The sequence below is a fragment of the Plectropomus leopardus genome, chromosome 9 (genome assembly GCF_008729295.1).
Source record: "Plectropomus leopardus isolate mb chromosome 9, YSFRI_Pleo_2.0, whole genome shotgun sequence".
In the NCBI taxonomy this organism is placed as follows: domain Eukaryota; kingdom Metazoa; phylum Chordata; class Actinopteri; order Perciformes; family Serranidae; genus Plectropomus; species Plectropomus leopardus.
Window position 1 is genome coordinate 18453767 of NC_056471.1, and position 25343 is coordinate 18479109.

The 25343-nt window shown below is 39.3% G+C and overlaps 1 protein-coding gene across 1 annotated transcript; it reads left to right on the forward strand.

Annotated features, from left to right (window-relative positions):
• Positions 1-16912: 16912 nt before the first annotated feature.
• LOC121947806 (neuronal acetylcholine receptor subunit non-alpha-2-like) lies at positions 16913-24922 on the forward strand. Its single transcript, XM_042492927.1, has 6 exons — positions 16913-16970; positions 18656-18807; positions 21434-21478; positions 22301-22410; positions 22797-23712; positions 24703-24922. Exons 1-6 carry the CDS (start codon positions 16913-16915, stop codon positions 24865-24867), a joined length of 1446 nt encoding a protein of 481 aa, XP_042348861.1. The 3' UTR covers positions 24868-24922.
• Positions 24923-25343: the final 421 nt, after the last annotated feature.

Sequence of the window (25343 nt, forward strand, 5' to 3'; positions counted from 1 at the left end):
CCAAACTGTCTTGTTATTTAATAATAAAGAAGGTCCTAGACTCAAACTCTGTGTGGAGCTTGTAAACTTCTGTTTCATTTGTGAGGTTTTCCTCTGATGCTGCAGTTTCCCACTATAGCCAACTGATAACCTGTCCCAGATGTGCCTCCCTGCCTCTTGCTGAGATTAGCGCTATCGTCCACACCAGAGTGAGAGAGTGCAGAGGAAGATGGGTGTGGATCTGAAAAATAAAATGTATGGAGCATATCTTTGCCTATAAAATTCACAAGGATGATACTTAGAGGAACGTTTTCCCATTTAAAAAAATCAAGGACATTTTTTTTATATTGGACAACCAACATATCAAATGTTGCTAACCAATAATGATAAAATGCATACGATATTGCAACAGATTTAAAAATGTAAAGGCTTCAGAGCAGATGTTTTCCTGCTGTTTAGCAGTTCAAAGTAGCTCTGGTCAAATGCACAATTATTGTGTCAATTGTCAATATACTATTGAGTCAAAGTATTTAACCAATGTTTTTTAAAGGAATTTGATTTTTTAATGTTCACCTTCCGCAGTAGACAAACCATTTTTTAAATAATCTGACCTTTTGTTAAGCTTCTAGAAATTAATGCTATTTCAAACTAATAATACTCAGATCTTTTACTCAATGTAGCAAATCTACACTGTAGAAATGCTGCAACTAAAAGCTATGTGTTATGAGCCCAGGTTATTTTGTACTGCTGTTTGTTCTGGTGTGTCTTGTTCTGTCTGTTGTGATATGTCTCTCCTCCCCTCAGAGTGTGTGCATGTGTGTGAGTGTGAATAGACGATAAAAATCAGGTGCTGGTTGCTGATTGTTCCATTCGAAGGGTTTGCTGCCTCTGGATTGCTCCAACGGGTGACAGAAGACTTTTTAAACTCCAGCTGACAGAGGCTTCTCCCTGCTTCACCTCTACCCCCGCCAACAAAAGCCGCATCTAGACTGTGTAGATTTATTTGTAAGTAACACCACGGGCAAACCATTCTGACTTAGTAAATTAGTGTGTTTGACTGAGCCGGTTGGCCAATTAAATGAATTTGTGATTTCAGGCTTGTTTTGCAGTGCACTTTGTAGTGCTATTAGTTAATATTCTTTAGTGTATTCATGGAAACACAGAGCACTTTTAAAGCAGTTAAATAGGAATTAGAATCCCTTTTTTTAGTTCGTAGGAGTTTAGGTTAGAATCGTGTCTTGCATTTTTTAAAAATTTATTTATTTATTTTTGTTTTTTGTTCAGGAATGACCAGTAAACATTTTTTTTGTTGTTTTGGGAATGGCACAGCTGAGACGTCTGAAGTAAACTGCTAACTTTGCTTTCTGAAATACTGTGTAGCTGACCTTTATTAGGAGTGGGAAGAATAGTCACACAGCATGTTATGTCTAGGTTCTCCTAAACTGGGGACATAACATGAATTGGGCTCATCCATTCTTTCTTTTATCATTCAAAGTCTTACTTAAGCAAAAGTATTTTAAAAAAATACGCTAGAAATAAAAGGTAAAATATGTAATAGAGAAAGTGAAGTAAGAAGCACGCTATTACCAGGTAGCCAGTATGACCTGGCCCAGCACTGGGTGAGCTCAGCATGTGAGATGAAAAAAACTGAGCTGCATACGGTTGCCCAACTTGCCTCGGGAAACATGATACCCCAACACTGAGTTAAATAAACTGGTCCTGATTCCAACAGCTGGGCTGTTTTTAAAAATGACCTGACCCTCTATGGGTCCAGATTTGGTTCACCAGAAGAAAGGAGTCAGTTTGTGGACTCAGCTCTGTTGAGCCATCACCAGGCTGTTATCAAAAATTACCTGGCCCAGCATTGGCCCAAACTTGGCATGCCTGAAGAAATAACTTGGGCTGCATCCAGCTGTCTAACTCCAATGAGAGTCAGCATGAATGACGCCCCGGAATCAGGCCTAAAAAAACTGGCCCGATTCTGGCTGCTGACACTGCCATCACTGGGTTGGCCTCCTAAATAAGTTGACTAGAAGTATAAAGTAGCATAAACTTAAATAAGTCAAGTAAAGTAGAAGTACCTTAAAACTGTGCTGAAGTTAAGTACTTCAGTACTTAGTTACATTCCATTACCACCAAAAAGAGCACATTTTTGCATATCTGTGCAGACTTCAATTCTGGAAGTGTCATTTTTAGCAAACAAGTCAAAGATCTGTCAGTGACGGATGATTCTGGTGTTTGATTTCTCATTATGTAACTGTTAAAACCTGTGAAAGTTTTGTGAACAATGGCAAGCACCAGCGCAACTAAGAAACTTTCTGACTGGAAACTCCCCTGAGAAAATATGTGTGAGGAACTGAAAGAGAATTGCTCAGTCACTCACACACAATACATCTTTGAGCAAAACATTTCACCACCAGCTTCTGCAGCTGAGTCGCACAATTAGAGGACTACGCTTGTAGCACGCAGGTGGTCATGATTCAGTATTAGGTATAACTCAATGAGTTTATAGCTGCTAGTCACTGAAAAAGAGAAAGAAAGCTGAATCACAGAGTAAGAACAGGAAAGATAATAAGTCTTTATTGATATAGAATACCTTCAGAATACCTTCTATTTATTCCAATAAAAGATATTGTTTTTTTTAACAATTATTATTTTTAATATTATTATTATCATTATAATAATAATGATAATAATAATTATTATTATTATTATCGGCATCCTACTTTACTGATCTTTTTTTGTTATCTGCCTTTTATCTCTCTTAATTGTGAGGTTATATATGCCTTTTTCGAAAGGTTATTTCGAAACAAATCAAAAATTTAAAAACATTTTAGGAGAGGTGTAGTGATTTGGGGGTCGAGATGCTGACCATGAACTGCAATGTGCCAGTTTGGTTGTGGACATGAATATTTGCTGCTTTCTGTGCTCTCTGTTCACTCTCACCTATCTAACAAATTTCTAGTTTTGATTAATGCAACCCTGTATTTGTGGATTTCTTTTACAACTCAATTCATTTTTTATAATCATCCCAGCAGTTTTAGGGTGAAACATATATTTTGCTGTAGGGGTGTGTAGTGGGGGAAAACCAGGACTGACCAGGGCCCTCAAAAATACTGGAATGAATAGTTTGGTTTTGTTTGCTATTTTGTTTTGTTTTTTTTAATTTCTAAATGGTCAGTTTAATAACTATATTTAAATTGGTTGAATAAATCAGTTGAAAGATGGAGCTTTGCAGGAAAAATAGTGGAAGCTCTCTAAGGTCCCTCTCACCTCATAAAGGGACAAAATGGTTTAATCAGCCGCTTGGATTTGTCTCTAAATGCAGCTTATTCAGAGCAAGAGACTGCTTTTGCACAGGGCCCAGAATTTGGTGCTACACCCCTGGTTTGCTGTAAACCGCTCGGACACAGAGTCACACATTTTGATGCATGCTGGGTGAAGTGGCCAAAGCTGCGTCTCCAAAGCAAAAGCACAGCAAAGCATTTTTCCTTTGAAGCTCCCCTCTTTCACTGACTTATCCCTCTTTCCCTCCCTCTACCAAAGGTCACGGGTGAGTCTGAATGTGCCTGTCAGCACTGACACACACACACGCGCGCACACACACACACACACACTGAAAGTTCAGGGTGGTGAAGAAACAGTCCTCTCCCCCTTCCAGCCAAATTGGAGTTTGAGTCTGGCTTTGAATTGGTTTATCCTGTGGCTCCCAACAACCACTCACACTTAATCCCTACCAGGGAGTACTGAATGAGCGTGTGCACTTGTCAACCAGGGAGTACTGAGTGAGCGTGTGCACTTGTCAGTGTGTGTGTGTGTGTGTGTGTGTGTGTGTGTGTGTGTGTGTGTGTGTGTGTGTGTTCCAGAGGGAAAACGGCAGATAAGACATGTCACCTGAGGAGGTGAAAGTGAGAAACAGAGAGAGGGAGTGTTGGATAGTGACAGCGTGCATCCATATGTGCATTCAGCAGCATGGATCTTGCTACATGCGGATTATGGGGTGGATGAAGTCTAGTTATAAATATGGAGATGCAGGAGCAGTCGAACATCAGCCGCACATAGTATCCCATCAGTCTCAGTCTGCTGCCTGACAGGGTCACATCAGCGCCTGGCTGCCACAGAATGAAGAGATCAGCCTGCTGCTCCAGCTATATTTGGACAGTGTTTGTGTGATGCATGCAATTTTCCTTACTGGCTCTCCACCAACTTATTGGGTTACACTTCAAACTATTAACAGAGAATGAAATAGTAAACATGCACGATAAATTTCTTTTTTTTAAACACTGCTTACTTTTAAAATCTGACACCCCCAATCTTCCTAACAAAGTCATTTCTGGGTGCCTCTTATGCAATATTTTGAAAAGGAGGCACCAATCAGCTGCTACTCAAAAGTTTCAGCCACTTTAATCTGAATTTGTAATGGTGTGAGTTTGCTATTTTAAAGCTGTAGATGTTTCTTGAATGATTGGACTTCGAGAACTTGGTAGCAGTCAGAGCAAAGCAGACCACAGCAAAGCTCTGGGTGCTAAATTGAGGGATAATACATTATTAAGCCAGCCACATGGATGAATATTTTACATGATTCTTCACTGTTGACGCTGACTGTTAGCATCCCGCTCCTGGAGAGCAGGGCTCCCGGATGACGGACTTGTCACAGTGATTGCATCTCCCATTTCATTTGCTCTTTTGTTGCTTCTTGTGTGAAGCGTTTTGAAAAATAAATGATAGCTCTGAGCTTCACTTGTTTTACATATTTTTTTGCAATTTTTAGAATAAAACATTTTATTCTTGACTTGTAATCCTTTTTTCACCCTCTCAGTCTTTCTAGAGTAGTTTTGGAGACCTGAAGAAACGCAGCTGCAATGCTGCGACTTCTGCAGAGGACCTCTAAAGCATGCTGGGAAAAGTTAGGGCGGGGTTTAAGGGTAACATGGGGGCATACCGCAGAAGGGTGGATGGTGAATTAGGGTAGTCTCTTGTGTCGTCAGGAGCAGAACGTTACGTGCTGGCAGCCAGTCGACCGTGGGTAAGTAAAAGAGACTCCCCTCTAAATAATTCATTCCAATGGGAGCCCTCTGAACACACACACAGGGTCCTCTCATACACATAAATGGCTGCTTCTTGAAGTAGAAGACTGCAACACACACTTAGACATGCTCACAAAGAGCAGGCTTCTAATTTTACTCTCTGATGAATATTTATAGTGGATGGAGAAACATTGTCTTAGAATTAGGAAAGAGCATTTTGGTGGAACAACAGAGAATGCTTCTGGCACTTTTTTGGGTTTGAGAGCAAACGTCACAAACAATGTCAACTTTTAAATAAATACATACCGTACTTTGTGAAAAAATGACGGATATGCATTTCTTTAATGAGTGTTTTTTTTGTTTTTTTTTTATATAAATATTGCCATTTTTGCATGACTTGTACTGAGGGTTGTGCAGTAGGGCATAGTTTTGTTCCTTAAATCTGTTGATGAGAAAAAGTATAATAAGGGAAACATTGCCAACTTTTATGATTTTTTTCTGATTATGATGCTACTTTTGCAATGAAATTAAAGTTGTTTTTTTTTTTAAAAAAAAGCGGCAAGTGTACATGCTTAATTGTTGGAGAAAAGTTTGGGCATCAGGCACTTATCTTACTGAAAATGTGGCCCCCTGAAGAATATAGTTGAATAGCCCTGTGTTAAATGGTTGAAGGGTGGAGAAGTTCACCCTGGGCAGTGTGGAGTCAAGGTGGTAAAATTAGATACAAACAGTGACAAGTTTTTGTTTTGAAAAAATAAAGTTGGTAAACATGGTCAGCAATATTACTGAAGTCACTTCTCAAACCTCTCCTGACACATAAATCTGTCCTCACTTATTCTACAATATTAGCTTTAAGATACTTAAGATGGAGGATAAACTTTGGTAAAATTAGGTGTAGTGCATAATGGTTTAAAAGATTTTTTTGAACTGAACTTGTTAAAGCCTTGTTCTAACATGCAGGACCTTAAAGTAACATGATCTGGTGGAGGAAAAAGCAGTGATTCAAGATTAGTGTGGATGATGTTATAAAGGACACACTCAGCCTTTTGGGTAAGGAAACGAAGACAGAGTTGGTGTAAATCCAGAGACGTCATTGTCCGTTTAATGAACCTCATGATGAACAACAGCTGGACTGATTTTTGGGGCCAAAACAACTGTTTCTGTTGCATTTGCTGTCACAATATGGTGTCATTTAACTTTCCATTTGCTCACAACAGTGTGTGTCAGGAAGCAGGGCGGGGATGTAAATACAATGTGAAATCTTGTGCCAGAAGCTCAGCAGAGTCAAGACTTTCTGATGGCATCGCTGAGGCTTATTATGAATGTGACACACTGCATATGTGAGTGCGTGACAGAAGGTGCCTCATTATCTGTCAGAGTTGTCCAGAGGCAACTGAAGGTTACACAACATTTCTGCAACTCTAGATGAGAAATGGAGACTGATTTCTCCTGGGACAGCAAGCACTATGTGGACTCCTCATGGGCAATGACACACAGAGACAGACACTGAGAGACGAAATACACACTCAGCCATCCTTATTGTTGACACCCCAGGGTGCAAAGCCCTGAAGTAACACACATCAGCACTTAAACAGTACATGTCTACATGTAGATACATATCTGAAAATGTGCAAAAATAGAGCTACATACGTATTTGCAAATTATCCCAAAACTGGTGGATGGTTACAATTTATTTGTGCACATCAGACAAGCCTTTGCACAAACACATACACATAAACATATTTAAAGACACTCATGCATATATGCAGAAATACAGATGCAAAGCACAGCTGACTCATATCTGATGACATCTTTACTGTACCAGAGCTCATTCACTCTATCCCAGCTGGCTCTGGACTGAACTGTACACACACACACACACACACACACACACACACACACACACACACACACACACACACACACACACACAGGGAGTTTACAATATGTATCACAATACAAAAATGTGGAGCTGAAAATTGATAGTGTAATAATAGCAACATTATTAATTATGTCTCTCAAAGGGTTCATTTAAAGTGCATGCATACATTAAATGCCAGAGGGCACAATTACATCAATGCTGAAAGCTGTCAGAGGTCTTGATTGCTGCCTTACAAAAAATGTCATGTTGATTGAAATAGATTGAAATACGTAAGCCTATTTGAAATCTGTTGGAACAATTAAGTAATTCAAGCTGACTGACATCTACTTTTTTTTAACCTAACAAAGATATTCTAATTTAAGCAGGTTTTTATTCTTCACTTTAGGCAACACTTCTAAAAAAAAGGTGACATATATTTCTTCATTTTAGTGATTCTCTAACTTTTTAAAGATTTTTTTTCGGGGGGGGGCAACATGCAGCAAAGGGCTGAGGCCAGAATCGAACCTGCAGCCGCTGCAGCGAGGATATAACCCTCTGTATATGGGGTGCTGCTCTATCCACAGAGCCACCAGGCGCTCCAGGTGATTCTGTAACTTGTGAGACCACACTGTGGTGCTTTGAGCTAAATGTTCAATGACATGCTGAATTTTAAGGATTTTAGGATGTCACCATGTGCATTATACACAAAGCACAGATGAAGCTGATGGAAATGTCATTAGTTTTTCAGGTATTTGATCACAATCTAAAGAACAGGAAAAAAAGAGAGAAAAAACAGGATTAGCCAAAGCTAGGACTTGCAATCCATCCATGGGTTTGGGTCATCCTGAACAAAAAATATCAACCTCATGATGATGCGCCATGAAACAGTCCAGTCACCAGAATAAAATGTACTTTTCTCATCAGAAAGAGAAGGTGAGGGTAGATGGTGCAACATCCCAGTGGGTATCATACTGCCACAAATGGTGCCTTTGAATCTGCATGTGACGCCAGCTACCATTGACAAATCAGCAGTTTGATGAGTTGGGTTGCTGCCTGCTTTTTTTTTAAGCAGCATTTGACATGTTGGGAGAAAACGGGCTGGTTTAAGAGGTCGGGACATTTCAAGCCATGTTTGTTATGACCAAACTGGGTATTTTAAGCCAAAATTTGATCTTATCCTAACACTTATTACATAGTTCTGGTGCCTAAACCTAACTGCATGTTAAGAACAGTGTTGTTCCAACATAAAAAGAAACGTAAAGTTTCAACATATCCTCTACATATGGAACACACAAATTTAACATATCCATGGTTTGCATAAATGTACAACGCCACTCAGCAGGATTCAGATTCAAGAGGGTGTTGATATTTGCACCAAATTTCACAATAATCCATCCAACATTTGCCGAGTTATTTCTTTCAAAACTGAGACTGCCCACCTCATGGTGGCGCTGAAGGTGAGGAGATCACCGATCACCTGGAGGATATGAATGTCAATACAAAATGACTATCATTTAACAGATGTTGACATATTTCAGTCTGGACCAGTTGTGTATCAGGTGTCCCACTGACCACCATTGTCACTTAAAAATCTGTTGTTGTGGAAACACTATATTTCCATATTTATTTATTTATTTATTTATTTATTTTTTAGCTGTTATAATCTTTAAACTATTTTACTGTGCACTTGTATTCTTTGTCTTATTTTACTGTTTTAGTCCCTTATGTTCTTAGCTTTTATGTTCTTTACCTTATTTTATTGTATTAGTTTTTAGCTCCAGTGTTTCCTCATCGGGGCCTACCGGACTGGGAGTTGTCTCTGGTCCACCATTGGGGGTGCTGTACCGTGGACTGTTTCGGCCCGGGAGACTAGAGGGCTCGGCATCTTGTTGCGGGCACTCCTGTCTGCCCGGGTTGGGATGGTCTCTGTGGCGGCGCCCCGGCAATGCTGGACCGTGACCTCTCTCAGTGAGGTTGGCCCCCAAAGGTAGCTTCTCCCTCGCCTCAGGTCTCAGTGCCTAGCCATGTCTCTTTAGTAACAGCTGGTGTGTGTTGGTGTGTGTGTGCGTGTGTGTGTGGGTGGTGAGGGGGGGGGTGTTCGGGTGCCTATGTGAATATGTGTGGGAATATCTACATGATTGTGTGTGTTTTGTTGCGTACGTATATGTGGGGGTGGGAGGGTCAGGCTGTCTGTATTTTTCTTGATTTTCTTTGATGTTTTTCATTTCTGTTATTGTTTTTAATCTCTGTGAGGCACTTTGTGTTACTCTTTGTATGAAAAGTGCCATACAAATAAAGATTTGATTGATTGATTTGATATTTTATTCCCTACAGGGAAAAATAAGTTTTTTCATGGTTTGTTTTTAAAAAAATTTTTTTTTTTCTTAAGAATATCTTTAATCTATGAAAGAGTCAAGTAAAACCTTGTTACACTTTTAACACAAACACACTGTGATGCCCCTCCCACTGTCTTGGACGTGGTTCTAGCCAACCTGATCATCACACCTTGAATCAGGAAGCTGGCTGACATAGGAGGATTGTGAGCTTGATTTCGTTCACCTGGGCCTTCCCACCTACAAAAGCTGGGCAAGGGATTAACTCGTTCTCTCCATTCCTTCAGCAGACATCCACCCTGCATTTCACACTCTCAACATCTCCACAGCACACTTGACAAACATCCATGCATGGCTCTCACTACTGACTTTGCTGATTTCCACACTCCATTGTTCATTTTCTTATGTCTTAGTTTAAAAACGTATAATTGCTTTCAATAAATCTCTCCCTCCTTGTCACTGAGCCAGCTTGTGAAGAATGGGGACCCTGAGAGCAGATCCATTAGGTAAGGTTGAATCTAGCCTTAATGTGACAAACTAGGCTTGGTTATTATTTTTGACCAGTCTGGTTTGTGACTCTTATGGCTTTTCTTATTAGTTTTGAAAAACTATTTTTTGTGGATGTTGGAAGGGAGCAGTATTTGTCCCCACTTAGATTGGTTTGCAAACTTATTCATTAGGATTTTTTTAAGTACTGGTGTAAGTAACTGGTAGATATAGACATCCACCCTTCATTGCTGATTTTGGTTTTGCACTCTCAGTACCTCCACAGCACACCTGACACACAGCCACGCATGGCTTTCATTATAGACTTTGCTGATCTACACACTCCATTGTTCATTTAAGTTAATCTCAGTTTTATAAATTATGATTTTTTTACTAAATTTCTTGTGTGGACTCCTCCTTGTCACATTCATTGAGCCAGTTTGTGACCCACACACACACACACACACAAACACACACACGCACCCCACACACACGCACACACGCACACCCACACACACGCACACACGCACGCACACACACACACACACACACACACACACACACACACACACACACACAGCATAATTATTTCACACGGCTGCTGCACATGATTATTGCTCCTCAGTCATTCCTACAGTGCGTTATCTGAAGGAGACAGCATTGTAACACTGCCTGGCAGGCTTGAGTTTCAAACAATCAGCGGCCTTTTCTTCTCATCGCGTCAGGCAGACGAAGTCAAAGGGAAAATCAGAGTGAGACGTCTGGATCAAAGTATCATGTTAGAGGTCAATAAATATTTTGTGTGTCTGCTGAGTAAGAAAGCTCAGTTTGCTGCTAACCAGCAGTGGCCGGCGTTGAACTCTGATATAATTAACATTTGACCCTGAAAGACGTCATTCACCCCAGAATGCACTGCTCTCCTGCTGACTAGCCACTTTCTCCTAACAAACCTCCCTTTTCATTTCTGTTCTCTCTTCTGTGAGTTTTGACAAAATTTCCAGTGACTTTTTTTCTCATCTGATCAGAATTTTTCCATCTATTTTGATCTACAGCTCTTTGGTTCTTTATGATGATTAAAATATCAAAGTAACTGAACTCTTGCATTATTAATGAGTGGGGATTTTTTGCGTCAGATCACTAAAAACTTTGACTAATTTTGAAAAAGTTTGCTTCCAGAAGTTACTTTGGCTCCTATTGATACGCAAAGGCTTAAAAGGTTATCAGGGTTTCTACTTACAGTGCTGGTGTTAGTGTCAGTGGGCTAATGGTATTAGCATGTGAGACCAGTGACTTTGTGTTTTTGCTTTGAATCTCTGAATCTGAGAGATTTGATTCCCCTTGCTGTTTCCACCCTCCTGCATTTATCACCAGTTTTTAAGAAGAACTTAAAAATAACAGATTAAGATTAAAACCGCTGGCCTTAGGAGACAGACTTATTTCTGCACCAAGTAAAATTATGCAGACTTTAATTATGAGCTAAACAACTGGCTGAGAAAACAAAAACAACACACACACACACACACACACACACAAACCAGTTTTAATATCTTGCAAAAGCACACATACAGATGCAAAAATGTGTCCTCCCTTTACTTTCCGTCTTCTCACACACATTAGCTAACACACACACACCGTGCAGCTGCAGACGACTGTGGAAGGGACCGGCAGGTTTCCAGCCCGCGAGAATTTATGTTTCCAAATGATTAGAGGCGAGGCGGACGGGACGATCTCGGAGGCAGCAGCTGCCTGCCCCACGGCTCCAAGTGGAGCAGAAAATCAGGATAATTTCGTTGTGATAATCAGCCTCCCGTTATCCCCGTCACTTCAGCCCATGGAGGAGGAGAGTGTGTGTGTGTGTGTGTGTGAGAGCGAGGGTAAAAATACAAAAGAGAAAATGTGTGCTTCATGCCTGGTTAGCTGCAGAATATATGCACATGTGTGTTGGAGTCGGTGTGTCTATATGTGTTCCATGCAGGGGTGTAGCTTTTGTTTCAATATGGGATGGGACACATGAAAAGGGAGGGGGGAGACATTTTTGAGTTTCACCCACTTAATTTCATTAGTTTGGGTGATTTTTTTAATGCACTTACTTCTGCCTTTTCTGCATTACTTTAAGGTTTAAATGTCTAAGTTTGTCAAAATAAAGGCTTCTGCTACTCTCATGTTTATATTCAGCTTGTTCTCTTGCACTGTTAAGATGTTTTCGCATGAAAAATAATGCATCAGACTTCAAACATCCCACATAATAATAAGCCAGTAAATTGTGCCCAACATTAGATCACCTGACCAATGCGCTGACAGTATTTATTTAGAAAGCCTCCCAGTATGGAGGCAGGTTGGGGTGGTGGATGTGTCCCAAAAACACAGGACTTTCCCCAGGAGACCAGTATTGGCAAATGTGTGACCTTTAAGTGGACTAATTTTAGGTATACCTCCTCATCATGTTTCCTTCTCCTTCATCTAGCCACAGTAACTTAACTTGCTTTACGTTAAAAATGTTACATTAATCGTGGGGTGCTAATTCATAGCATATCAAACAAACCACTGTATGAGGATGCATTATTTTATTTAAAATGCGCCCTTCTTCCCACTAAAATCTACACCTATGAATTTATGTTTATTTTGCTATACTTAGGAGGACCTACATTATTTCCTATTTCCCTCGTTCACTGTCATTTCACCCAAATCACAAAATTAGACCATGACGACATTGTAGTTATGCTTTAAATTTTCTGTGTTTGAATATAAATGATGTTAGTTATAAAGGTTTCTGCCTGGGTTTTTGTTTGTGGTGCTCAGTTGGAAACTCCAATCCACAGACCTCAACATCAAGTGTTTTCATTGGAACCAAAATTAAAAAATCATAATGAACTTTGTAGACTTTAAGAGTATAACCTAGTTTTTATAGAAATTCAGTTTCTTGTATGGGTGTGAGGCACACCTTTCAGGGGTGGATTTTTGTCCCATCCTGCTCTGTAGGTAATGTTTTTCTTTGTTTCATATCAGTCTTTAATGGTTTCCTGTTTTATTTGATATCTCACCTCCTCTTTTGTTTGGAGATGCTTCACCTCCTGCACTTGTGTGTTACCCTCCTGTGTGATCGCTCACCTTGGCCTGATTAGTTTCACCTGTACCTCATTACTCTTCCCTATATTTAGCCTGTGTGTTGCTTTTTCTCTGTACCAGTTTGTCTTTGTACCTTGAATCAAGTGTTCCCGACTTCTTGCTACTGTTTGGCTTAGTTGGTGGTGATCTCTGCTTGTAGACCTTTTGTCCTCTCTTTGCTGGAGTTGTTTGCTCGATTTCCTGACTGACTCCCTGTACAACGAACCTTTTTCAAGTAAATAACCTTTCCAATTAAGATTCTGCCTTAGAGTTATGCTTGAGTCTTCCTGCTAGTTACTCCTCCAGTCAATGCAAAAACATTGCACAAACTGAAAACTGAAACTGTTTTTGTTTCATTTTTACAGCAACGATGCACATTAATCAGCAACACTGTTAATGTGAAACTGCAGCCCAGTCGCCAGAGGAAAATGTTGGCATGGTATGTTTCTGCAAACCACAAATACCTTTTAATTTTTAAGTTTCATAAATATCGTATCAATGTTTTTAAAGTGAAATTCTATATGAGCTGACTTTGTCATTGGGAGGTGGAGGTGATGGTAGATGCAGACATCTACAGATCTCTGTTTGAAACCAACAAACAATAAAACCAGCTGTGATTTAGGGAGTCACTGTAGTGTTTCAGCAGCTTTTAGGTACCAAATATGTTTTGTAGTAATATGTTGCTGTTTATTTAGAGGTGATGGAGCTTTTTTTTCTTTCTGTCATTTTTTAGATATGATCAAACTCACACTTTAAAACATTTTGGGGTTACAAACTTTGTCCAACCATGTTAACTATCTGAATCAATAACAACCATGAATTATCATTTGATGCACTGAGTGAAGATATATTAACTGGCAAGACCGCTGTTCACACACTTTGCGGCACCAGTATTCATGTCCACCTGCGTTTTTTGGGTGTCCACATACTTCTAGTAATATGGTGTACCTACATGTTAGTCAAATCCCAGCCAGACATCAATTTTTAATTTTAGACATCGTTATGTGGGATGCAGGTGCAAAGTGGCAGATTTTTACATCCACAACATAAATCAGTTTCCTCATCAGTGAGTGAAAATGCTCCACATTTTGCCTCTTTGTGCTACATTACAGTATTTCTTTTTTTTTTTTCCATTCTATTTTTCTGTCCATGTCCCCTCAGGGGCTCTGTATTGTGCAGGTGTGTGTTTGCTAGTTTAAATCCTTGAATGTGATTTTTTTTTTTTTTTACATTTATTAATTTTATTGATAACGGGAAGCTATGGCTCTCTTAGACACTTAACTGTAAAGTCCATTTCTATCAACAGCTTATTTCTCACCTCAAATGCACTCTTTTAGAAGTCAGCTGGTAACACAGTACAGATTTCTCAGCAAGCAGTTCTTCATCAAAAGTGTTGTTGTTCTCAGCTCTGATTTATAAACCACCATCGCCATCAGTGTGTGTTTGTGTGGGGGTGATGTTAATGAGTTTATGCACTCTTTTTCTGTTCTCTTTTTCTTTCCTGTCTCTTTTTCTTTGTGTATGAATCAGACCTTCTGTTCTCTTTTTCTTGTCTTTTATACAGATTGCTGGCTGCAGAGTGACTTGTATTTATTCTGTTTGGTTTTTGTGTGTTTAAAGGAAAAAAAGACAAGAAAAAGAGAAAAGGGAAAAAAAACAATCAAAGTGTTACATAATTGTGATGCAGCATTTGGTCGCTCAACCTGCTGCACTGACAATAACACCAAATAAATAGATACGCTCTGGTCTATGATGATGTTCCCGTGAGTCTGTGCAACCTGCTGGTCCTTATACTCTCAGATTTGTTACGTCTATGGGTGCAATTCATGAATACACAGACAAAGAAATGCATCCTGGGACAGATAATGCCTTTATGGCTCACTGAGTGTCTGACACTGGGAACACCTGGCTGTGACAGAGTGTGTGCTGTTTGAGAGCCCATGAATCTCTCATGGTAGTTGGTTCATTGATAGGACAGGACAGGCCCACACCAGGGAAACACCTACGCAGATGTGGCATGTGTGTGCATGTGTGTGTTTTTTTGTTTGTTTGTTTGTTTCATCTCTGTGTCGGTATTTACAAATTTAATAGTCATTTATATTTAAGTTAAAAGTTTGACTTCTGTACCATATAGCCAGTTCGTACATTACTTTATTTTTACTGAAGCTGTTTTGTTGAAATCATCAAGAAAACTTTATTTTACTCACCTGCCTCCACAGAGAATGCAGAATCCAAAATTGAGATGATTTTTGTTAAACTAAAGTGAAAGGAGGCCATGTTTAACAACAGCAAAACTATAAGAAAACAACTGTTTACAAACTCACACAACTTGTGTAATACAAGTCTCTTATTATTTCCCAAATACATGCATTTTCACAAAAACCATGGTATTTAAAATTAACTAAAAGTGAAACTTATCTGTGGTCCCTTCAAAGCCAGGCTCCATTTACAAAAACAGTTATTTTATCTCACTGAACACTGGACCTGCTGGTCTACTTCAACCTTGATATTTAATTTGTGTTTTGTGTGACATTGCTGAAGCTGAATTAACCCTTTAAAACACTAGTCGCACAACAAAACAAACAAACTGATGGAGACAATGGCAGACTAGCAGCTTTTGTGTTCAGCAACTGCTTTTGTCAACAGAGTCTAACTTTGAGAAGGTAAAATTTGAGTTATGTTCGCTGTCAGAAAGAGCTGTTGGGAAGTATTGAACATACAACTGGATAAATGACACTTTGATTATACTGCACCAGTTGAGTGAGAGTTTGTAAAAAGATGTTTTGGTATAGTTTTGCTGTTGTTAAAGACAGCCCATATGGCATCAGTTCAGCAAGTATATTCTCCACTTTTCAATTTTTTCTTCAATGTGAAGACAAGCAAGAAAAGCAAGATTTTCTTAACCAATTCAACATAACACAAAATGAGCAAATGATATGCAAATGATCATTTTGCGGGAGAAGTATTCATTTGAAACATCTGCATGAACTATTCAGACTTTTCAATGATTTGTAGGTTATCACAGAGAAAATGCCTCTGAATAAGCATTTTGACACTATAAAATGGGAAACAATGCACAACTGCATGTGTCAGCAAAACCTTTTGAGAAGACAAACTTCACTGCACAGGTTTAATGGTCCATGGTGTGCAGCTGTTGTCAGGTTCACCATGCTTTACCATTAGCCAAAGTAGTCACAATAGGCTTTTTTTTAAACAATTTGACTGATTTGATGGTAAATTAATACACAAAAACCTGATACTGCCAGAACACAAACAACTTGAAGATTATAATAGTCTTTTTTCCATTACATGCCTTTTATGTTATCTTTAAATGGCAGATTAACAGCTGGAGGGGTCTTTAAATAACAGTAAAGGCCTCTCCTGTCATGTAATCTCTAATAACATGATGTCCTGGGTTACTGCTCCTATTAGCGCTCTCCAGTGGACGAGTAACGACAGTGACACGAGATACACAGCTGATCTCGCTACATATGCCAATTATTCTGTGGACTATTATTCTGTTACTGGGGGCCATGCAGCTCTCCACAGGATATTAGGTAGTCTAATAAGTAGTATGACATTCAGCCTTTGCCATACGGAACTGTTAGCCTACTGCAGCACATCCTAATTGTGTTCATAGCAGGAAATGGTACAAATGTTAAAGTCATTATGTGGCCAACTTCCTCCCGGACTTTTGTTAAATGTGCAAATTTTGTACACATTTTAAATGTCATAACTTTAAGTGTTATTTCATAGTCCCTATCAGGAATATTATAACTTTTTTTTTTTTTTTTTTGCACATTAAACTCCACGCCTCAGCCCCACCCGGGCATCCCTCCCCCCTCCTCTCTCCCTCCTCCTCCTCCTCCGGAGAGGAGCTTCGCTAACAGCCGCTCCCCGTGACGCCTCCACCGGAGTCACAGCATGCGGACACCGGCCAAATGCGCCCTCACACCGGGTCCCTGCTCTCTGTGAAACCGCTGCAGAGAGCTTCTTTTCGCATGGTATTGAGCACTACGCTACTTTTTCCATCTCGGTGTGTGAACTGTTTGTCATCCCGAGCTTGACAGCCTATAGTGGCACGAGACTGCAGGAGCGCGCGGTTGGAGCGGAACAACAAGATGAAGTTGGCGGTCCTCCTCTTCTTCCTCTGCCCGCTGTCCCTCGCCGAAAAACCCGGTAAGAAAAGTCCGATGTGTTTATCTGAATATTTTTTGGAGTTTCCACAACAATATCTTGGTATATCATTTTTATTTGGAGAGGGACCATGTGGTGCAACATTCATGTCTGCTAGAGATTCAGATCAGCTCCACATAACCTCTGATGACCTCGTCACCCAAAAAGTGCAACCTACTTATTCACTGTTTATCCAAAAGTCTGTTGTTACTTTACGGCAATTTGTTGCAGTTGCATTTTTTATGTATTACTTTACTTACATCTCCTTTCATATCTGTTGGAATTATGTTGTTTTTCCATTTCCACATTTTCTCTCTCAAGAGAACATATAATAAAAACTAAACAACCAAAAAAAAAAAAAAAAACACCCCATAATAATTTTAAAAATATTGCATAAAAACTAAAATATGTGTTTAGAATTAATAGAAAAATACTATTGACAAAAGTAATCAGATATTATCAGAGTTATTTCCACTGCACTCATATCAGTTGAGGAATAATGTTTTGGGGCCCATATCTGTTTGTGCTGAAGCTGACTGGTCATCAGTAAAACAGGAACCCAGGTGTCAGGTGTCAGTGTCCAGCTCTCAGCACCTCTGAGTCATTGAAAGAGCAGACAGAGGTGATCCAATAGGACTTGAATGCCCTCTGACTTTGTGGTTTTGTGTTTTGCTCTGTGGATACTTTACATTTATTCCCCTCATGATGTCGGACAGATGTGGAGCCTGAGGTGAAACCAGCAGCTGGTTAAAGGTCCACAGTCCCCCTCACCACACACAGACCAGCTTTTGCACTTGACGTCCCCTGTGTCTGACATTATAGCTGCCTTTTGTCAATATTACTGTCTCCGTCCCTCCAGAGACATCATATCGCCTCAGGCTGACTGATGTGCTGACTGCCCAGCTTATATTATCTCTGTCACCTCCCCCTCCATTTGCAGAGCTATATGATTCACTTCTCACCCTCTCGTATCTGGTGTGTCTACAATACCTGCCGAAACACAACTGGAGGACTGAAGTTATGATGTGTCTGGAGAATTTTCCAGTTAATGCCTTTTTATAGATGAAGATTTTGCTGGACCCAACTTGTTTTAAACACTTTTGTTTGCTACTTTTGTTTGCTCAGTTTAATACATATTCTGTTGATTCACGGCAAGTGATGATTTACTAATGAGTCAAATCAGTTAAGTTTGTCAAGGCAAATTTCCACCCAGCTAAACACAATCTGAAAGTGTGACAATAAATCCATTTCAGTTGCAGCAAGGTTGCTGTCCATGGTGCTGAAACTACTTTGAAAGATTCAACGATCTTCCTTTGCGCGAAAGCTCTCTTAAAGGTCATCTTATAAAGACGAAGAAGACATTCAGAGCATTTGAATGTCAAGGTGCTGCTGCCAAACAAATGGAGCTTACTCTCAGACTGTATCTTTCCAGAAGTGGCTGAAAACTTCTCTAAAGACATACAATAGCTTTACTCTTATGTTTTTAATACACAAAGAAGGTACTCAGCAACAGTATTTAGAAGCTAGTTGTTATTGTCTATTTATACTGCTGTCCACTGCAGTAAAACTAGAGATTTTTGCTTTTTTTGTGAAAGCTTCACTCTATGATATGATAATCATCAGTTAACACAAAGCATGTGCTAATGTAATGAACCGTTTTTAATCCAGACTCTTCCTCTTTGTTCCAGCTAAGAGTGAGTTTGTGTCCTTGGCCGAGATGGAGGACGCCCTGCTGAAGAACCTTTTCCAAGGCTACCAGCGCTGGGTCAGGCCCATCCAGCACGCCAACGACACTGTGAGGGTACGCTTCGGACTCAAGATCTCCCAGCTGGTTGATGTGGTGAGAACACACATGCAGCCACACACTTCTGTTTTCATGAGGAGATTTGTAGTTTGGATCCCACCAGTGGTTACGATTGTCTGGTACAGTAGGTCTTTGGACTTACTAAAGATGTCACATAGAAATGTATTCAGTTATTTGAAAAGGTAACCAGCTTCATTGACCAGATGTTGCATATGAATGTGACATATACAGTTTTAGTTTTGACAAAACACAAGAGGAAATGTAATTAGAAGTTCAATTTTTAAACCCCAACAATTTATTTAACAATTTAACACCTTTTTTGTAACCTTATATTTAACCTCATCATGACTCAAATCTTAAAGGTTAGGTCTGGGTTTATTTAATATTTTTTTATTGGTAACAAATTAAATGAAAAGATCAAAACCAACAATTTATTTTTTATTTTATTCATGTATTTACTTTTATTTAACCACAAATATTTTCATTGAGATTTAAAATCTCTTGAAGAGAGTCCTGGCCAAGAAAGCAGCAGAAAGAATTTCATGTAAAAAATCCAGTATATCACCTGGCTTACAGCAATATACTATGTGATACTAAACACGGTTATTACAGTTAACTAAAACTAAACTAAAAACATAAGTTATATGTGGAAAAAATACTAGTTTAGCTGAAATAAATAAAATAGGTAAGAGACTATAGGAAAAGGAAAAAAGGAAGAGCTAATTGAAAAAATGTGTATTTACAAAACTAATAAAATAAATATACAGGAGGTTTTTGGCTTAAGTCTTTTTCAGTTTTGGCAAATTTGTCAACACAACAAGCATGAGAAGGCTTTGGTTCATATGTTTTTGGACGCATCTCTGTGACTCAGTTGCCGTCACAAATTGTTGTGTTTGTCTTGTAATATTTTTTTCTGAACTTCTTAAATCTTACCCTGACAAATAACACCCAATTTTATAATAATGCAACTAACACTAATACTGAATAATAAAAACAAAACTAAAAATAGAAAATAAGGGGCGCCTTGTGGCTCAGTGGATAGAGCAGCGCCTCATGTACAGAGGATGTGTCCTCGCCGCGGCGGCCGCTGGTTCGATTCCGGCTTCGACTCTTTGCTTCCTGCATGTCGCCCCCCTCTCTCTCCCCCTTTCACGCTCAAAACTGTGCTGTCAAATAAAGGCTATAAAAGCAAACAAAAAAAATCTTAAAAAAATAAAATAAAATGTAACCATAAAACTAAACAAAATTGAGCAAATCCACCCTGTAAACTAACTGAAACTAAACTGAAGTGAAAACAAAAATTAAAAAAGATGAAAAAAAATACAAAACTAGAACAACTCTGGTCCTGAATCCAAACAGGCCGCTGGCAGCGTCACAGTGTGGAGCTTTCTGAGGTCCTGAAATAGATCAGGAACGCTCTCTTCATATCTACAATCACACACTCTCTGTCTCTGGAGTGTTCCTTTAATATTTCAGTGGCAGGCGGTGATAGGTTGAGATGGTTTAGGTGTCCAAGAGGAGAAAACAGAGGATGCTAATGGACTAGCTGTTCTTCTGGGCTTTAAATATTCATCTCGACCAGTTCAGATTTAACTCTTCGTGCCTCCACCTAACGCGCGCTGGACAAAGACAATAAGTTATGAATTACACAGAGACCCCTTATGGCTTTGCAGAGAATAAAGGTTGATATGTTGGTTTGGGAAAAGAGAGCTGGAAAGAGAGCTAACCCGAGAGACGACAGCAGCAGCTTGGCTACTCCATGTCCGTCCCCTGAGTGTCTCTGGGCTGCTACTGTACATGGCTCAGCATTAGATTATGGTTCACCTCTGCTCTGTGTGATCACCAGAACATCCAACTCAGTCTGACAGCTGAGGCCTGGTCTGGATACACTGAAACAGCTACATCCTTGTGTATCTCTCCACGCTTTGTTTTTCTCAAGTCTTTTGCTCTCAGTCGTCCCCCTTTTCTTCAAACTCACCTCCAGTGATGTGGAAATAAACCTGTGTTAACCACTCTCCATCCCTCTATTCCTGTCTTCATCTATTTTCCTCTTGCTGCATTTATATTGCTTCAGCTTCAGGGTTCACTGCACCCACCTCAGGTTTTATGTTTCTTTTTGCGTGTTTGCTAGGGAAGTGGCAGAGACAGGTAAATGAGATTCTGTCTGATTTCATGGCAAAGGAAATGAGCAAGCCTGTCATCTAGTCCACTAATCAAATCTAATGTCGCTATTGAAGCACGTGTTTGTGCTGTAAACAGCTTCAAATACAACCCTTATGACTGCTGTAGATTTTCTGGCTTTTTGTTACTAGAGATAAACATTTTCATGTTAATATAACTGGCATTGTTAATTTATATTATTTTCAACAACCAATATTTGCTTGTTTGTCATCCATGTTTATTTAAACTATCTGAACAAATGTGAGATATCAGAGCCTTTTTCCCAGGCTGTTTTACTTTCTATATACGGCTCCATGTATTAAAGACATTGACATTGGAAGTGATTTTAGGTTTCAATTGTGTTGTTTTGAATTTTGAGGTTTTGAAAACCCTTTTGTTTGAAACCTAATTGTGTGACATGCCCACACATTTATCTTGCTTCCAGGGACTTTTATCCATTTTTAAACATTACTCTTTTGTCTGTTGTTTCTGTCTGTTTTAGGATGAGAAGAACCAGCTCATGACAACTAACGTTTGGCTGTTACAGGTGAGCAAGACACAAAATAGTTGCAGTCAATCTTATTATTTATAATCACAAATTAATGAGAAGTCAAGCTCATACTTTTGAATAATACAGCCAAATATATGTTGAGAGGGAACATCATAATATTGATATGAATGAGCTGGTACCTTTTATGGAAGCACAGTTAGTGTAAATACTGTAAATACAATTCTGCACTTGTTTTTGTTAAAAAAAAATGTCACGCTTTTAATTATATAAAACATTAATGTGAAGCATTTAAAAATAGCATTAACTTGGCAGAACTTTGACTAAAAAAGCATTGTTTTTTTTTGTTCTGTTTTAAACAGCTAGACTGTTTCAAAATGTGTTGCATTATGCAATAGAGAAGTGTATTGATGTTATTTCTTTGTTAAACAATTCTAATGAAAGGTTTGTTTAATTTTAGTATTTCTTTTTTATACATTACATGATGGTATATATAAGTTGTTTTTTAATCATTGTTATTGTTTATTTAGTTTTCTATTTTCTAGTCTTGTTTTTGGGATGTCTTATCCATGTGGCATCGAGACTGGGGGGAGCCAAGAGGGGAATTTTTAAAGCTTGGAGGGACAGGAAAAACAGTCTTTTGGGCATTTGATGAATACATACAGTATGTTAGAACTATCCAGACTAGTGATTTGCTGTTATTCTCAATACAATATTGGAAAAAAAAAAAACTAGATCACAAAAATGTTTAGGATCTCTATCAGGACGCTCTGTTGGTTGTGAGCAACGAGAAGAGAGAATTGGAATATGTTTCATCAATGAAAGGATGCTCATTCAGTGTCCTGTGTTTTCGTCCATCAGGAGTGGATCGATTACAAGCTGCGATGGAATCCAGACAAATACGGAGGAATAACTTCCATCAGAGTCCCGTCTGAAAATATCTGGCTCCCAGACATCGTCCTCTATGAAAAGTAAGACTACTCCAACTGAATGACAATTATCTTCATGGGAAACTTAAGTAAAAACTAAGATACTGTTAGTATGAAAAGTTCATATACTTCATATAGTTCATATAATTCTCTATATTTTTTGTATGGAATCTCATTTTCAAGATGTAATCAAATTTTACAACTATAATTTTAGCTCTTATGCACTAAAATAATGGTTATGTAATATTGAGTAGTAATCAAAAATGCTACTTTAATTTAGTCCATTAATTTTCATTTTGCAATTATTTATAAGGTTTTTTAGATGATATAATATTAGTAATGCCATTAAAAATTTGAACATCTTCTGTACATGTGTTACTAAGATGTATTTTCTGAACTTCTTGAAATTTTTCTCCATGTTTTGTCAGTGCTGATGGTCGGTTCGAGGGCTCCCTGATGACCAAAGCCATTGTCAAGTTCAATGGGGCCATCACCTGGACGCCACCTGCCAGTTACAAATCCGCCTGCACTATGGACGTCACCTTCTTCCCCTTCGACCGGCAGAACTGCACCATGAAGTTTGGCTCCTGGACGTATGATGGCAACATGGTGGACCTGGTCCTGATAGACAACCAGGTAGATCGGAAGGACTTCTTCGATAATGGGGAGTGGGAAATCCTTAGCGCCACTGGTGCCAGAGGGAACAGGAAGGATGGCATGTATTCATATCCCTTCATCACATACTCCTTCATTCTGAAGAGGTTGCCGTTGTTCTACACACTGTTCCTCATCATCCCGTGTTTGGGTTTGTCCTTTCTGACCGTCCTGGTGTTTTACCTTCCCTCGGATGAGGGTGAGAAGCTGTCACTCTCCACCTCTGTGCTTGTGTCGCTTACTGTGTTCCTCCTGGTCATAGAAGAAATCATCCCCTCCTCCTCAAAGGTGATCCCGCTCATCGGAGAGTACTTGTTGTTCATCATGATCTTCGTCACGCTCTCAATCATCGTCACTGTCTTTGTCATCAACGTGCACCATCGCTCCTCAGCTACCTACCACCCAATGTCGCCGTGGGTTCGTAATCTCTTCCTTCAGAAACTGCCGAGATTGCTCTGCATGCGTGGACACACTGATCGCTACCACTACCCAGAGCTGGCTCCTGAAAGCCCTGAGCTGAAGACTCGCTCTGGTGGCCGCAAAGGAGTCCAGAAAGCCAACAGTGGAGCTCATGGACAGACAACTTCTGAGGGGAAGGAGGACGAGGCCTGGGCGACCATGTTAGACAAGGCTATCTACTCAGTGCGCTACATCAGCAGACATATCCGCAAGGAGCACTTCATCCGCGAGGTGGGTTTAGATGATCAAGAAGGATTAATTGCAGAATAGATTTAGGCTTGTTCACCCTGTGTTGTGTTGAATTCGTAATTAAAACATTTTTCTCACATGCTCCCGGGAAACAAAGCGATCTAAAAATGGAGATAATTCTTGAATGAATTGATGTCATAGGCAAAAGCGTTTATCAACAGCAAAACTATATCAAGACATCTGTTTACAAACTTTGGCACAACTCATGCAGTGTAATCCAAGTCTCATTTATTGAGTCGTGTGTTCAGTGCTTGCCAAACAGACTGCCCTCTCTGACGGGGAACTGAATAATAAGCAAAACTTAATCTTTGCTCTCTTCAAATCCAGACTCCATTGACAAAAATAGTAATTTTATCTTGCTCCTGAACACAGGAGCCACTCTCCTGCCACTGCTTTGATCAGTTTGTTTCTGTTTTTTTTTTTTTTTTTATCTGTGATTGTGTGGCACTGGCATTTTAAATGGTTAATTTAGATTCAGAAAAGTAACACAACAGCAAAAACTAACTACCAATTAAAGCAGAAGTAGGCCAGAGGCTCCTGGATTCAGCAAGGTAAAATTACTGTTACTGTTTTTGTAAGTGGAGTCGTGCTTTGCAGAGAGCATGAATGAGTTTTTGAGAGACTTTTCGTTCAGTTCCCGGTCTGAAAGGACTGTCTGTTTACAAAGTGCTGAGCATACAACTGGATAAATGAGACTTGGATTAAACTGCAGCGAGTTGTGTATGAGTTTGTAAACAGATGTTTTGATATAGATTCGCTGTCATCAAATACACATCCCTTTGACTTAACTAGATCAAGCATTTGGATTCTTTGTTCACCCTGGAGACAGCCAAGTTTTCTTTATGAATCCAACATAACATGGGATGAGTACTTGGTGTGCAAATGTTTATTTGGGGGGTTAAAGTATTTTTTAATGTTTCATGTGTTTCATGTGTTGCTTTGATACCATCCCCCATCTCTTTGATTTCCCAGGTGGTACAAGACTGGAAGTTTGTGGCCCAGGTGTTAGACAGGATCTTCCTGTGGGCTTTCCTCACCGTCTCAGTACTGGGCACTGTCCTCATCTTCACTCCAGCTCTGCACATGTTTTTGAAAATCCCTCCTCCAACTGCAAGTGAGGATCCACCATCAAACTAGTAGCAATCACACACCTTTTTCACAGCCAACTGATGGTCCACTTTCAATTATCTAAGAAACATTTGTTACCACTGAGCAACTGGAGGCCGCTGCAGGTATTTTGTAAAGGAAAACTTTGACCCTTTGATGGTTATGTTTCTTCTCTAGATCCATTATGTAATGCATTGAGTCTGTCATTAAGTCATTATGTGACTGCTTTTTCTGCACATTATTGCATATTCCAAATTATGATGAAAACATATTTTGTTTATATACAAATGTCAATTGGTGCATCTTGTGTTGCTTTTCAACCAAAATCATAACATTTTGAATTCTACACATGATGGCTATAAGTAGCATGCAGCTATCAATACACTAGATTACACATAGTGGTTATTTTAGAAAAAGGTATTTAAGCTCAGAAGGGAAAACTTCATTCAGTATAAAATTAAACTTCAGAAAATCACTAGAAGTGTTATGATTGGCTTGATTTATGG